This window comes from Mandrillus leucophaeus, unplaced genomic scaffold, assembly GCF_000951045.1.
Source record: "Mandrillus leucophaeus isolate KB7577 unplaced genomic scaffold, Mleu.le_1.0 Scaffold41, whole genome shotgun sequence".
NCBI lineage: Eukaryota > Metazoa > Chordata > Mammalia > Primates > Cercopithecidae > Mandrillus > Mandrillus leucophaeus.
The window spans coordinates 4,891,722-4,907,690 of record NW_012104365.1 but is presented as its reverse complement, the minus strand read 5'-3'; the positions used below and the strand labels follow the sequence as shown (position 1 = coordinate 4,907,690).

Sequence of the window (15,969 nt, the reverse complement as noted above, 5' to 3'; positions counted from 1 at the left end):
CGGGGCAGGGCCGGGGGTACTCGGTCACTGGAGACCGCCGGGCAGGAGCGCGGGTTGAGGCCGCACTTGGGTATTTGCGCGTTTACTTGCTTATTGCCTGTCCGCTCGGGAGGAATGCAAACTCTGTCATCGCAGGGTCCCATGTTTCTGTTGCTGGGAAGTAACTTAAAGTATTTAATAGAGCCGAAGGAAGAAATAGAGTCCTTGAGGGGCAGCCCCTGATTTCATCTGCGAGGAATTCACGGGACGGCTTCTTTCTGAAGTAGCAGTCGGGGGTGAGGTGGTTTCGTGTGTTTGCTTACAAGTGAGCTGAATAACGTGTAAGCTATGTCGGTCTGTCTACTCAGCGACAGTAAGTCCAGTTCGGCAAATAGTTTGGAGGAAGACTGGTTTTGGACATTTTCCGTTAATCGAAGGAGCTAAATCTATAGGTCTAAAGTCTTGACAACATTATGCTTCATACACAGAGGCAGTACAAGCCAGTAATTACATCATTTGCAACTACCTAACCCTCTGGTCAACAGTTCTTGGTATTTATGTGTTTGTTTATTTTAGACGGAGTCTCACTCTGTCGCCAGGCTGGAGCGCAGTGGCGTCATCTCGGCTCACTGCAACTTCCACCTCCCGGGTTCAAGCGATTCTCCTGTCTCAGCCTCTCGAGTAGCTGGGACTACAGGCGCGCGCCACCACGCCCAGCTAATTTTTGTATTTTTAGTAGAGATGGGGTTTCACCTTGTTCGTCAGGCTGGTCTCGATCTCTTGACCTCGTGATCCGCCCGCCTCAGCCTCCCAAAGTGCTAGGAGTTACAGGCGCGAGCCCCGGCGCCCGGCCTATTTTTATTTTATTTTATTTATTTTTTGAGAAGGAGTCTCACTTTGTTGCCCAGGCTGGAGTGCACTGTCACGATATCGGCTCACTGCAACCTCCGCCTCCTGGGTTCAAGTGATTCTCCTGCCTCAGCCTCCCGAGTAGCTGGAACTACAGGCACCCGCCACCACGCTCGGCTAATTATTTTGTGTTTTTAGAACAGGCGGGGTTTCACCATGTTGGCCAGGCTGGTCTCGAACTCCTGACCTCAAATGATCACCCACCTTGGCCGCCCAGGGTGCTAGGATTACAGGCGTGAACCACTGCGCCCCGCCTATTTTTATTTTTTAAGTTTTTTAGAGACGGGGTCTTGCCTTCTTGCCTAGGCTGGTCTTGATCTTCTGGGCTCAAGCCATCCTCCCACCTCGGCCTCCGAAGTGCTGGGTTTACAGGCGTTAGCCACCACGCCCAGCCTGAACGTCAACAAAAAAGTGTGCAAGGGGATGCAGGTGTGCAAGGGGATGCGTGAGCAGAAAGCTTGAGTGCTAGCGCCTTCAGGGGACATTCCTTAACATTCCAGGTCAAAGAGGCTTTCTCAGTGCTTGCCTGTGGGTCACAGGTTAATACCTCTCCTCCCAGCAGCCAGCCAGTTACCAAGTCCTACTTGAGCCCCCTCCTTAATCCTCTCTAGAAACTGGCTCCTTTGTGTTGTTTCCCAGCCTCTTCCACCATAAATGGAAACCATCATCTTTGCTTTTTGGACTGCCAGGGCGTCTCCATAACTCCTGTTGAGTCCCAGAAGTCCTGTGACTACCTCTCACATAGCAGACGGGATGATCTCTCCAAAAGCCATCACTCATTGACTCTAGCCTCCTAACATCCCTTGGGGACTCCCAAATTGCCTACGTAAAGTTAGCGCAGCTGTAAGTCTGCACTCCTGATCTTACTCTCTGCTCCAGCCATCCCAGCCGACTGGAGGTTTTCTCATGTCAGCAAGCTTTGTTATCGCTGTGCTCTCACAGTCTGGGCCCTGCGTGTAAAACACTTCCCTAGGCTAACTCCTGCTCACCTCCTCAGTAGAGACGAGGCTTTCTTGGGGAAGTCTTCCTTAAACAAAGCTGGATTGAGTGCCTTTCCTTTATACTTGCACACAATCCTAAATTACCTGTTGGTGGCTCTTAGCACACGGTCCGTGTGGTTACCACCTGATGGGATGTCATGGTTCACCGTAAAATGGTAAGCTTCATGCGAGTTGATTATGGCTGAAGTCTAGTTCGTAATAGGAGCTCCATAAATATTTATTTGTTGAGTGATGAAGGAATAAATGAGAGAATGATTATGAGGATCTTAACTAGAAGCAATACTAGCAAAAATGGAAAGAGACCTTCAGTCAGGGGGGAAATGAGCAGTCCTTGGTGGGACTGCTAATTTGTGGGAGCTAAGAAGGAAGACCAGAGTGATGCGGGTGAGTAGCACAGCTGATGAGGTGGTGGCACCAACTGAGAATGATCATGAGGAAGAAGGAGGTGCAACAACGAGGGAAAGGTGGTGCGTTCAGCGTGGGCCTCATTGAATTGGAGGTGCCTGTAGGACACATCTAAAGCTCAAGGGGAAGAGCAGGGTGAGAGCTGAGAGTTGATGGGTACAGTATTCAGAGGAAGTCTGTGGAGACAAGGAGTGGATTGAGTCCGGAATGCAGAGCTGCAAGCTGTATTCGCTGAGGAAGAAGTTACCTATGAACGGTAGCAAGAAGATGACCAGGGGGGTCTGACAAGAACCAGGGGCTTCAAAGGTGCTCCTTGAAGCCACAGGGTGTTGAGTTTCAAGAAGCTATGTTAGCAGTTTCCAGCAGGGAAGTCCAGGGTGAAGCTGCCAAAACTCGCCTTTTGATAGTTTTTAGTGAGAGAGCAAGAAGTTGAGTGATGTGATGGGAATGGGAAACATTGGAGTGTGTTGAACAGGGGTGAGGTGAAGACAGCGTAGTATATTGAAGGCGTTCAGAAGCCATTCGGGCCACGCACATATGTACTGAGAAGTGAGCAGTGAGCTAGATGCCACCAAATGCTGCAGCAGCAGGTGAGACTGAGGAGCAGGGAGGGGGGTCAAGGATCATTTCTCAGCTTCTGGCCTATGAATGTATAGGGTGGTGGGACCATCCTCTGGATAGGGAACGCCAGAGAAGAGTCTGGATGTATGTAGTAGGGAGGTCAGAAGTCCTAAGCTCATTTTGCTTGTGTTAGATAGGTTTTGAAGTGCATTTGAGGCATTCACGTGGAGATGCCAGGGGAGCAGGTGAATGATGGTGCCTGGATCCAGGCAGAGATAAAGGCACCTACAGCCAGGTGTGCATGAAGTCTCCATGGAGAAGGTATGGGTGGAGGGAGAGGAGGAGAGCCTGGGCCAGAGCTCTGAAGACACCAGAATGGAGGGTCACCAAGGGTGCAGGAGAGCAGGAAAGAGGTAGGTGGGTCCTGGGACAGCTCGAGAGGGTGCAGGGCTACACCGGTTGACATCTGGGACAGTGACAAGGATTTCAGCCTGCTGGATTCATCAACTGCCTGAGCTTTCCTGTGACAGAGGTGGGCCTGTGGACTAGAGAAACCACAGGCTTGGCCCTTACCGTCAGCTGAGGGGCAACCAGGTGTTCAGAGCTTCCAGTGTCTTGCAAGCTGAGGTGGTGGCTTTGAACTTGAGTTCTTTCCTATTGAAAGAGATGAACAGAAAGAGGAGTGCTAAAGGTATATTAGTTGTAAAAGAACATTAATGAGTTTTTAAAAAGGGGAAAGCAGTTTGCCTAGGCTGGAGTGCAGTGGCGTGATAACAGCTCACTGCAACCTACACCTACACCTCCCAGCTAATCCTCCCATGTTAGCCTCTTGAGTAGCTGGGACTACAAGCGGAAGCCACCACACCCAGCTAATTTCCTTTATTTTTTGTAGAGGAGAGTTCTCACTATGTTGCCCAGGCTGTTCTCAAACTTCTGGGCGCAAGCAATCCTCCTGCCTCGGCCTCCCAGTGTGCTGGGATTACAGGTGTAATTACGTAGAGTGTTTCCTGTACTCAAATCATAGAATGTTTAAAAAACCAGGATATCAGCCATGTTTCAAAACCACATTATTCCCATGGAGGTTTTGTTTTACTCTCAAAACCCGAAAGCATAAAATCAAACCCCTACATACTGGAGACTTCAGGCTTTCAAAGAGATTGGGCAAATCAAACCACCTTATTTTTCAGGATAGTTGATAAACCCATCCGTTGTTGATGCTCAGAATGATTGGCACAAGTAGGAAGGAAACACGCAGACCTCAATTTTCATAGACTTCACTTTTCACAGTATTTTAAACAATTATTCTTAGACATGTTGGAAAGGGGTAAGGAAGAATTTTCCTGTAGTCTGCTGCACATATTATTATTATTATTATTTTATTTTTTTTTTTTTTTGAGATAGAATTTCGCTCTTGTTGCCCAGGCTGGAGTGCAGTGGCGCGATCTTGGCTCACCACAACCTCTGCCTCCCGGTTTAAGCAATTCTCCTGCCTCAGCCTCCTGAGTAGCTGGGATTACAGACGTGCGCCACCACGCCCGGCTGATTTTGTATTTTTAGTAGAGATAGGGTTTCTTCATGGTGGTCAGGCTGGTCTCGAACTCCAGACCTCAGGTGATCCGCCTGCCTCGGCCTCCCAAAGTGCTGGGATAAGAGGCATGAGCCACCACCCCTGCCCTGCTGCACATATTCTGACACTATGTGTTTGGTGAACCCAGACCCTGTAGAGCATCTTTAACTGGCGATTGTTTGATATAGGTGCCCTTCCCCCTCCCTCTATTTGCCTGATTTTACCTTTCTAGATTATACCACTCAGTCAGAAAGCACTGAATATTTTATAAGTTTGTTTGGGTGAGAGCAAGAATAATCTTTTTTTTTTTTTTTTTTTTTTAAACCTTTAACTGCTGCTGAGGTTGAGACATAAGCTATCTAGCATACTGTTACCTGAAACACACATGGCGGGAGGGAAGGTGATACAGTCCTGCCATTGCAGACCAGTGGGAAAGGCCAAAGAGTGTTTTGAGTAGCAATGTACATGGTCAAAGCATCATGTAATGTACTATTTCATTTGAGTTTGATTATGCACTTTGAACCTGACTGGTTAGGATTTGATAGACAGTTATTGGTTTGGGATTTTTTTTATGAAAATTAACAAAATATATATATAAATATACACACATACATGTGGATAGTTCTTTCTGTGTCTTAAGTTCTTTGTATGCATGCAGCTGTTGTGATCACATGTCTGATGGGCAGGTAGAAGTAGACATAGAGTTCCTGTGTTTCCCAGGCTGGCCTTCAACTCCTGGGCTCCAGTTATCCTCCCTCCTGGGCCTCCCAAAGTGTTGAGATTACAGGCGTGGGCCACCGTGCCTGGCTCTACATTTACTCTTTAAATACTTTCCTATTGGAATGAAAGAGGCAGGGTGGCTCACACCTATAATCCCAGCACTTTGGGGAGGCTGAGACAGGAGGATTCCTCGAGGCCAGGAGTCTGAGACTAGCCAGGTCAACAAAGCAAGACCTCCCTGCTGTTTCTTAAAAGAAGGGAAAAAATCTCAAGTTCCCGTTTGGGTATCTTTTGGAAACTACTGATAGCTCAGCCTTTGTTGTTATTGTTGGTATTTTCTCCAAACACACTCTCAGTTTTACCATTTTGTTTTTGTGAACTAAGCAAGAACAGGAATTAATTTATACAGTTAATCCTATCTGGACAAATTCTGGAAGGTTACTGAAGTCTCTTTCACTTCTTAAAGTGTTTTCATTTAAGAAAAAAGTCTGTAATTGTAGTCTGCACAATTGTAGCCCTATCCCTCCCCGTGAGGTCCCATACTCTGGAGGCATTGAGGTTAGGCAGAAGGCACAGGAATGGGGCCAAGGCCCATTGCGTCTGGAACTGATGGCTGCCTCTGACCTCATGGACATCCCTGCACCTTCTTCCTGGTGCTCACCAGCAGGTGCAGGTATTCAGCCATCCATGGGTTCGTTTCCCCTTTCTCCGTGGTCTATATTCCGTGGTGTGAATAGCCTGTAAGGGCAAATATCCTATTTGGGTACAACCACTTTACTCTTACTCTGTCAGAATCTGTGAAAGCGTTTTTTCGGCTTTCTTGTTTGCTGTGTTCCTTTAAAGACGGTTGAGATAAAACCACTCAAAAATAAATAGTTTTTTGCCTTATACTTACTAAAATATTAATTTATTCCAAAGTTGTCTTTATTTACTTTTCACTGACCTCATAGGGAAAACTTAGACAACTAAGAGAAACATGAAACATTCTCAGAGGAAGGAGTAATGAGCATGGTTCTGCATTAATGTGTTCTCTCCTTAGCAGAAGATATAGAACTACTGCAGCTCGGGCCAGGCGTTGTGGCTCATGGCTGTAATCCCAGCACTTTGGGAGGCAGAGGCGGGTGGATCCCGGGAGTCCAAGACCAGCCTGGGCAACATAGTGAAACCCCATCTCTACAAAAAATACAAAAATTAGCCAGGTGCGGTTACAGGCGTGCTGCGCCTGTAGTCCCAGCTACTCAGGAGGCTGAGGCAGAAGGGTTGCTTGAGCCTGGGAGGCGGAGGTTGCAGACAGCCAATATCACACTGCTGCACTCCAGCCTGGCGACAGAGTGAGACCTTGTCTCAAGGAAAGCAACACCACAAACTGCAGCTCATTCTTTCTAAAGATATCTGGAAAATGACAAAAGAGAGAGTAACACATCCAGATTCAGTTCCCTACCATGAGAAGTTCCTTTTGCCTTGTTTGTGGATATTGTTATAAGTTCATTGCAGCTGCCTTGAGTAACGTACAGAGGCTAATGTGATCAAAGAAAGATTCATCCCTTGTTTTTCTAGTTAAAAGTCATAGCACAGGTTTCTAGTAACATTCAAATGATAAGACACTGTCCGTAATGCTAATTACAAAAATGCAGTATGTATAGTAATTTGGTACAGCATTTAAGGGGGGTGATGCCCTCCTCCCATCTCATTTCCCTCCCTTTTTCGTATTTCACATTTATTCTTTTGCCTAAAAGACAGAAAATTGGTATGATTCTCATATGCTGCATAGAACATGTAGCTCCATCACATCCCACGGCTTTCTAGAGGTCTTCGGGGTTGGAACACGAAGTGTAACTTCTGTTTCTGTTTTTCCTTGAATTCTTTTGTTTCCTGGCCCTTTTCCATCCTGTCAGTTCCCCTTAACTTACCACCCACTGTCCTCCATACTCCCCCTCTGTGTTGGTTGTCTCAAAACAGCATTCAGCGGAATTCACTGAGTGGGTGAATTCTGTGAAGTTGCCTTTTCTGGCAGTGCTGTTGCTCAGTGATGCACAAACGTGGCATTTGCCCTTTGGTAGACAAAGATCTGGGTTTTTTTGTTTTGTTTTTTTGTTTGTTTTTGTTTTGTTTTGAGACAGAGTCTCCCAGGCTGGAGTGCAGTGGGTTCAAGAAATTCTCCTGCCTTATCCTCCCCAGTAGCTGGGATTACAGGCGCCGCCACCACGCGCGGCTAATTTTTCTATTTTTAGTAGAGATGGGGTTTCACCATGTTGGTCAGGCTGGTCTTGAACTCCTGACCTCAGGAGCTCAGGTGATCCGCCCGCCTCGGCCTCACAAAGTGCTGAGATTACAGGCGTAAGCCACTGCGCCCGGCAAATCTGGCTAATATTCTTTAAAGGAGCCAAAGGCAGTGCTTTACTGTTTGCTTTGAGGGGAAGTAGTGGCCGATCTGATTGTGACACCTTTTAGCATTGGTGACTTGATTTATCTAAAGTTAACTGTTAAAGTTAGCTGGCCTTATATAATGTAAAAGTAATGAAAATTCAGTTTCTCCAAAACAACAACAACACACACAGCACACAGTGGCTGAAGTTGTTAGCAATAAGAAAACAGTAGGCATATTTATATGTATATATAGACACACACATACATATATGCATATATATATACATACACACACACACACACACATATATTCCCCGCCACCGGGAATCCACGTTCTCCTCCTGGGTAAAGGAGAGGGTTGTATTTTGTGATTCCTTTTTCCTGCCCCAAGTGGCTAGCGATACGGCCCCAGCGCGCCGGGCACTGAGTCCCTGGAGCACGGCGTGGGGCGCCTGGCGCAGACACGACTCAGGCCCGGGTCGGTCTCCGGCCAGAAAGAACTATGTTCCGGCCGCCGGGTCGCGGGCCCAGGATGCATCACTGCAGGCCTCCATCCTGCCTCGGCGGAAGTCTGCGAGAATCCTGCGGGCGTCCTCCAGAGCGAGCAGAGGAGGAGCTCAGCGCCGAGGCCCCAGCGCGCCGCGCCGTCGCCCCTCCCCGTGCCCCTCCGCCGCTGCTCCCCTCAAAAAGGGGAGACCTGGACGCTGCCCGGTGGCCTCGGCGGGGGCCCTGTGCTTAGCGGCTCTGACTCCCAAGTGAGAAGAATGAAACGTCCTGACGCTGTCCGGCTTCCGGTTCTTGGAGAGGGCGGGAACTCTCCGCCGAGAGAACTGTGCGGAGCCGGGAAGCGCTGGCGCTCCTTCGCTTTCACCGCACTAAGCGAAATCCGACTTTAAACCAAGTAAAGCCGGCTGCCTGCTGCAGTATTTTTGTCATAGTGTTTTTATTTTGGGATCAGGGTATTCTGCTGCGGACCCCGAGTCCCAATGGAGGAGGCTTATAACCGCGGAAAGCAATTTTTTTTTTTTTTTTAAAGAATTGCTGAGTTTTCCGGATTGTACTTTCAAAAACTTTCCTTAAACTTTGCGTGGCGTGTGTGTTGCAGAAACTGGTGTCTACACGTTACAAAAGTGTACTGTTCACACCTATTTGTGATGCACCCATCGTGTTTTTTTTTCCATGGACCACCTATTAAACTTCCTGCTGGAGCGCTCTTGGCTCCCTTCCTGCTTTCGGGGCCACATCCTGTTGTAAATCGGTGCTACTTGTGGGGTTTTGTTTGTGGATTGGGAATATTTAAGGAACAATTTATCGAAACAACTGAAGACTTTGTTTCCTCCTTTGGGTTTTACTTTTTACATAAATTCGGTTAGGAAAAAGCATTATTTTGCTAGTGGAGTTCAAATTCAAATACCCAGACTGTAGATTCTCCAAATGCCTTTCTCACCAGGGAGGGCAGCTCCCAGGAGTAGTGATGGCAGGTAAGCTGGGATAGGCTGACTTCATCACCTTGTAGGTGGGCAAGGCCAGAGTGGATAGTCTGGCCAGGCCTCCACAGCTGAGCCAGCTTCTGGGTGGCGGGGGAGATGAGAACGAGAGGCAGGTTCCAGTATCCTCTGGACTTGCAGGAAGGCAGGCATTCTGCGTATCGCTGAGCACTGCGGTGAGCGTTCCGTTTACTCATGTTTTCCTGCCTTTTTCTTTCTCTTGGTTCTCTTGTCCCTGAGCCGCCTTGTCCACTCTTTCTATTCCCTTAGTGCCTTTCCATCTATCTCCCCTGAGTGCCCAACCTGAAACTGCACCCAAGAGTTAAAATCTCTTAAAATCTCACCGTCTTGCAGAAAGAAATTGAGGCTGGTTTAAAGATCCTCAGCAAAAGAGAGTGGGCTGAGGTTCCCCCATACCAGTTGGATTCAGAGAGAGCCTCTTGTAGGGAGGCCTCATGTGGTCTTCACCTGGACCTCAGCATGTGAGCCCTCCTTTAACAGAGAGCTCGCCCAAGACCACAGTGCTTGTTAAAGGTGGTCTCAACCCCGTCTAAGCTTCCCACTACCCCGTGTCTGAGGGCAAAAACCCCTCTTTGCAACCTGAAGACACACTCAAGATGGAAGACTGTCAAGGCCATCCCTGCCAGATTCCATTAATGTGGTCCTAATGGGCCACACCAGCAGAAACAAGCTGCGTTGTATTCCTTTGAAGAAAACTAAGTCCGTCTCAGAAACTGGCAGACCCTGTAATCTTCAGAGGTAGTATTTAAAAAAGCACACCTGCCTCAAAGCCCCCTGGTTCATCCACGGAAGCATCGCAGAAGCCTCTCTGTATTAGGGGCAGCTTTACGGCACTCTGGGCCCCTTTTGCTCTTGACCAGGGCCGACGCCAAAGGCTAGATGGTGCACGCTTCCAGGTAGCGTATCACTAGTGGTTCACAGAAGCGAAAGCAATGGGGCCACCTCCCCCTACAAGTCCCTGCCCTCGGAGCAAGTGGCCAGTGCCCATGGTGCCTCAAGGCAGCAGCTGCCCCTCCTGCCCCCTCCCAGTCTCTTTCCTGCAGTATCTGGGGACAGACAGGTGATGGGGTGTCACACTAGTTACTATTGAGCGAATTGAAGAAAATCCACATGGAAGGTTAACATCTACCATACCTCACTTTCCCCTCTCCTGATTGTAAATGTCTAATCGTTCCCTCCAACCCCTGTGGGCAAACATATCCATGCATTCTTTTTGAGTTCTAGCTACTGGTCAGTAGTTCTGAGTGTAGGATTGACATGGTGGGACACCGCCAAGGTCCCTGGGGCCTAGAGGTCCAGCGTGCCCGCCTCCTTTCCTCGCTGTGCTCCTTCGGCTCCCCCCACCCCACGCTCTTGGTTTCTGGCGCCGAGCTTGGGGTGGGGAGGCAGCTGGGTAGGGTCTTCAAGTTGGAGAGAAACCCCGCCCACGCCTGGACCCCGCCGCTCCCTGCCACTCCCAGCGGAGGCCGTCAGGGGCTTGCGATTTGAGAAATACAATCTGAAAGAGAAAACTTGGGCCTTTTCTTCCATTATCCTCTGTCCCCGCCCCCCACACCTCTTACAAATTTAGCCCAGGAGCTTCCTATCCCCACCGACTTGAAGGGTTTGTCGGTCTTAAGAGCGAAATCTGGCGGAGTGCAGTCCCTCAGGGCTAGCATCCACGTTCCGCCTTTGCCCTGCCCGAGCTGTTCCGAGGGATCCCCGCAAGGGCAGCGCTCCAGCTTTCACCCTTGGGGTCGGGGAAATAAGGCATCCACAAAGGATGCAACCAAGTCATCGTCAGTGCAGACCCAAAGGACGCACCCGAAGTGCAGGTAGGGAAGGCGGGCGCATGCGCGCAGTACGGGGTTAGGCTTCCCAGCCTGGGGCGCCGCTCTAGCCCCGCAGCGTCTCGGTGGCTGGCCTCGTCCTCCGCCTGCCGCGCGGGGGCGCCGCTCTAGCCCCGCGCCGTCTCGGTGGCCGGCCGCCCACTCCGCGGTGTTCGGGGAAATGGCTGCGAGACCCTACAGGCCTGCGGCCTGCGGTAAGTGGCGTCCCGGGCGCCGGGTAGAGGAGCCGGCTGCCTCTTGGGCCGCCCTTGGGAGCGGGGCGGGGCCGGCATCGGAGCCCGGCCGGTGAGAGCCGCGGATCCCTCACAGGCCGCTCCCGCCGAGAAGATGGCGGCCGCGGAAGGGAGCGAGCGAGCGGGCGGGGCCGGTGAGGCCAGCCCCGGGCAGGGGGCGCGGGCCTCAGACGCCGGCCCTGGTGGGCTGCGTGAGGTTGAGGCGACTGGCGAGCGCTCTGTGGTCGCGGCAGGAACGGTTTCGAGGGTGGAAGTCGGGGAGGCTGCTCGCGGGGAGGAGCGCAAGACTGGCCTGGGCGAGTGCGGCCCTGGGCTCGGGGGGCTGCGCAGCTGATTTCCCTAAGCATCCCCGGGAGCCTTGGCGCTTCCTCCCGGGCCTTGGGTGCGGCCACCCCGTGGCCGGCTTAGCTTCTGGCGTGCCTTCGGGGGATTCCGGCACTGCGGGGCGGCTGGCGCTGCGGGAAGCGCGAAGAGCGGGGTTTCGCTTCCTAAAGAATGTGTCCTTACCTCCCCGCGCTGGTTTTCAGTTTTTTTTGTGGAATCGTTTGTTGCGTTGGTGTGTACTGGCCGTATCTGTGACACATTTTGCCTTCCAGTGACCCTGGAAGCCGAAAAGGCCAGTTCCTGCGCTCGGCGGGTGGGGTGCCCGTGCTGCCTCCGCTGCGGCGTCCGGGGCTCCTCGCGGTTCTGAGACAGTGGAGGTCAGGGCCGGCTTTTCTGCTGTGAATAAAGCACCTTAATATTTAAGTTTAGAGTTTGGGCCATAGGTAGTAGTAGCTTACAGAGTTACCAGTTATTGAAAATACTCTTTAACTTGTGCCTGGGCCATCGATACCCATGTCATCTGCCTGCTGATGGAATGAGATTTGAGCCTAGTGTACTCAGGGACTTAAGAGAAGGGAAAGGCAGATGGGAACGCCTTTTCGGTATATTCACATAGCCTAGCTATACCTCGTTTTGCATGGTTTCCCAAGGGCCACGTATGACTTGGTTGAAATACAGTTCTCAGCAGTGAAAAGGTCCTTAGCAGTGCGTTTTAAGGAGTAAATACAGTCGTTTTATTAATGGACATTCATTGCATACTGTGTTAGCACGAGGGATACAGCAGTGACCAAGGTGGCCCCTGTCCCAGTCCTCCGGGAGACAAGTTCAGTGGGGAACTTGAGAGATTATTCCACCTCCTTCCTTTAAATCAGGTGTTGCCAACCCATTTACCCTGGAGCCTAGGGCTCGTTAGTGGCCCTTTGGGTTACTGTTTGTGTCTGTATGTGTGTCTGTGACTATTCCACTATTTTTCTATTTTAAATACAGCATAGACATCTCAGAAGTGTCACCCAGGAAGACAGACACAGCCCTGTTGTGAAACTCCCTGCCTAATGCACACTTGGTTTCCTACTTGCTGTGTACATGGGGAGGAGGTGTCTGTTCTTGTAGACTTGTTTCAACAAGTTTCATGAGTACAACACTTCTTATCTTGTTTTGGAAAAGCGTATATCTTGAATTTTCTTCAGGCTTTCCACCAGAGGCTGACCCTTATTAGTAGGTGGTTGAATTCAGACTATGTCAAACAGAGCAAATTGTGCTGTGATGAGAAGACAGGGCACAAATAAGATAATTTGTGATTGACTGCCCAGCTGTACCCATGGTTACCAGACAGCCCAGCCCATGTTGCATGTGTATGTGTGAGCATCACAATGGCTTGTCTAGGATGTGTGTATCATCAGTTGGGCCTTGAAGGATGGTGGAGTTTCTTCATGTGAGGAGGGAATGATTGGAATGGGCATTGGCTCCCGTTTTGTTTCGCGGTGAAGTTGGCAGGTTCTGCTGTTGATACTGTGAGTTTTTTTACAGCCTTAGGGTCATAATTTCTTAAGGTCAGTTCTGTGGAGCCCAGTGGGGTGCTTCTTTTTGGTGTTTATTTTTAAGCTGTGCCACGTCTTCATTGTTTGGAATCTCTGTAAACAAGGCACATTTTTCCTTTTTGTATACCTGTCCCATGATACCAAGTGGCTTGTTTGGCTCTTGAAGAGCAAAGATTGAATGTGTTTAACTCCCTACTATCCGTGGTCCCTGCACTCTCCACTTGCCTGAGAGGTCTCATCTCTGTCTGGCAGGCTTAGAAGACCACTAGGAAATTCTCTGTAAACAGAGTCTCTCACTTACCTTTCTTGTTTAAATGATGGGGTCCCTTACAGTGGTGGATACTAAGATCAGCCTCTTTATGGCTACTATCAAATGATGTACGTTAACTGCATTACAAAGGTTCTATGATAAACAGTTAATGGAAATGTACTAATTGGGAAAGAGGAGGTCAAAGAACAAAGTCTGATTTGCTTATTTCCTGTATGTGTAGACACTCATCTGTGAGACAGTCTGTGTTGTGTAGGCCTCATTTTATTTTTTGAGTAGTAATTTTGAGGGTAAGTTGTTATGTGAATAGGTAATTGTACATATTTTGATAAGAATTCTGTAACCATGACCATAAAACTTAATAGGTGGTAATAATCGTGTGTTAAATTGTAAAGGAGGCATTTCTCTCCATGGGTATCAAATTTTGATGCCGTGGTTTTGTTTTGCATATACTGATAGAGACATTTAAGTGGTATTTAATATACCTTTTTAATAAGATCAGCTTTTTTTCCGAAATGAAGATACCTTAATGTGTTTGGTTACAAAAATAATACACATACGGGAAACTTAAACATTATGTAAAAATAGTAAAAACACCAGAAAGGGCACTGTCCTGAAAAGCTCCACATTACAGCTGTTTTGCACTGGTGAACGGGATGTGTTGGAGGCTGTGGCCACTGCCCTGGCCAGCTTGTCCCCGGCTCTCAATCACGTGCCAGGGAGTTTTTCTCACCGCTGTGCATGTGATGATTCATCACCCTTAAAGAATTCCCGGCCGGGCATGGTGGCTCATGCCTGGTGTCCCAGCACTTTGGGAGGCCAAGACACTTGTCAGAAGTTCGAGACCAGCCTGGCCAACATGGTGAAACCCTGTCTCTAATTAAAAATACAAAAATTAGCTGGGTTTGGTGGCACCTGCCTGTAATCCCAGCTACTTGAGAGGCCGAGGTGGAAGAATCGCTTGAACCTGGGAGGTCCAGGTTGCAGTAAGCCAAGACCGCACCACTGCACTCCAGCCTGGGTGACAGTGAGACTGTCTCAAAAAAAAAAAAAAAAAAAAAAAAAAGAATTCCCGGCCGGGCGCGGTGGCTCAAGCCTGTAATCCCAGCACTTTGGGAGGCCGAGACGGGCAGATCACGAGGTCAGGAGATCGAGACCATCCTGGCTAACATGGTGAAACCTCGTCTGTACTAAAAAAAAATACAAAAAACTAGCCAGGCATTGTGGCGGGCGCCTGTAGTCCCAGCTACTCGGGAGGCTGAGGCAGAAGAATGGTGTGAACCCGGGAGGCGGAGCTTGCAGTGAGCTGAGATCCGGCCACTGCACTCCAGCCTGGGCGACAGAGCGAGACTCCGTCTCAAAAAAAAGAATTCCCTTAGGCCAAGCGTGCAGATGCGCTCTTGTAGTTCCAGCACTTTGGGAGGCTGAGACCAGAGGATCTCTTGAAGCCAGGAGTTCCCGGCTGTAGTGAGCTGTGATTGTGCTACTGCTCTCCAGCCTGGGTGACAAAGCAAGACTCTGTCTACCCCTCACCCCCCCCCAAAAAAAAGAATTTCACTATATAGATGTTTCTTGATTTTTCAAAGTAGTGTGTTAGTTTGTATTCAGTTTGTCACCTTTCTGAGAAAAAAAACCTCATAAGTTTGTGTGTACTTCCTGCTTATTTCTTCTGGGTCACCGTGAAGCACTCCCTGCCCTCCATGAAAACAGTATGTCTCCTGCTCTCTTCCCTGTGCCAAGCCCATATGGGGCCGTTGGCAAATATGTCGGACAAATAGACTCACCTAAGAGGGCATTTCTCCAAACCCTCGCCAGCACAGGCTGTGTCACTTTCTCAGGTGGCACCTACCATCTGTTGCACACTTGCCACAGATGATTTGGCACCTGACATGTCGCTTCAGAAAACCTTGTAGGAAGCTGTGAGGTCATTACCATCCCCATTGCACAGACAGGAGAGTGCAGCCCTTAGAAGCACTGCCTGGTACCCTGTGGCCCCCGCATTTGTAGACAGATGCACTGCCTGGTACCCTGTATCCCCCGCATTTGTAGACAGATGCACTGCCTGGTACACTGTGGGCCCCTTCCCCCCTGCTGCCCCACTGCCGCTGTTACCATTTGCAGCTGGGGTCTAACCCTGCATTCATAGACAGGTTCCCCCTTGAGCCCCCCAACCTCCCATCTGCTTAACTGAGGACTTGTCCTGTTTGTAAATGTCTGGGTGGGGGTGGGCACTGCTGGCTGCAGCTGTCAGGACTGGGAACGCGGAACCTGCACCAAGGGGAGTGGGCCCCAGAGATACTCCCAAGACCCTGGAGACACAGGCCAGGTAGACACTAGCCTGGCCTCTTTGGATTTGCTAGACTGTAACTAAAAGATAATGTTTTCCCTTTCACATGTTTGAGTAGTAAAACACCTTTCTGCGCACTTCTTCCTACCCATGCAGCAGTGATTGGGGGCCCGGGAAGTTGCTTGTCATACATGTTTGACTCTGTCGAATCCAGCTGTACATGTAAAAACGGATACAGGAAAAAAAAACCCTTTTATGTCAAAACTCCTCTTTGTCTTCAGCTGGGACCGTGCCCCTCCCCCTAAAACAGAACTAGACATTGGCCTCTCAATCCCGGGGAAAGAAAGGAAGATTCCAGCTGAAATACAAAGTTAATTCTTGACTTTTGAGTTTACAAGGTCCCCAAGCAGTAATTTTGCCCCTTATGCTGTGACCTTCATGAGTTGGAATTCCAGGCTGGGTGTGAGGGCTGA

The 15,969-nt window shown here is 49.5% G+C and overlaps 2 protein-coding genes across 3 annotated transcripts in view; one reads left to right on the top strand and one right to left on the bottom strand.

Annotated features, from left to right (window-relative positions):
* GID8 (GID complex subunit 8) overlaps positions 1 to 15,481 on the bottom strand; it is a 23,230-nt gene extending 7,749 nt beyond the window's left edge. The window contains exons 1-2 of the mRNA XM_011992360.1: positions 15,471 to 15,481; positions 9,341 to 9,343 (exon numbers count right to left, since the gene is read on the bottom strand). The gene's annotated coding sequence lies outside the window, so the exon portion shown is untranslated. The remainder of the gene's footprint in view (positions 1 to 9,340; positions 9,344 to 15,470) is intronic.
* DIDO1 (death inducer-obliterator 1) overlaps positions 10,921 to 15,969 on the top strand; it is a 61,235-nt gene continuing 56,186 nt past the window's right edge. The window contains exon 1 of one of the 2 annotated variants that reach the window (XM_011992362.1): positions 10,921 to 11,033. Coding sequence is in view for 1 of the 2 variants with exons in the window: in XM_011992361.1 (XP_011847751.1) it covers positions 11,007 to 11,040 (34 nt within the window). In the remaining variant the exon portion in view is untranslated. Of the gene's footprint in view, positions 11,041 to 15,969 lie in introns of both variants that reach the window. The other variant, XM_011992361.1, reaches the window with a different exon arrangement.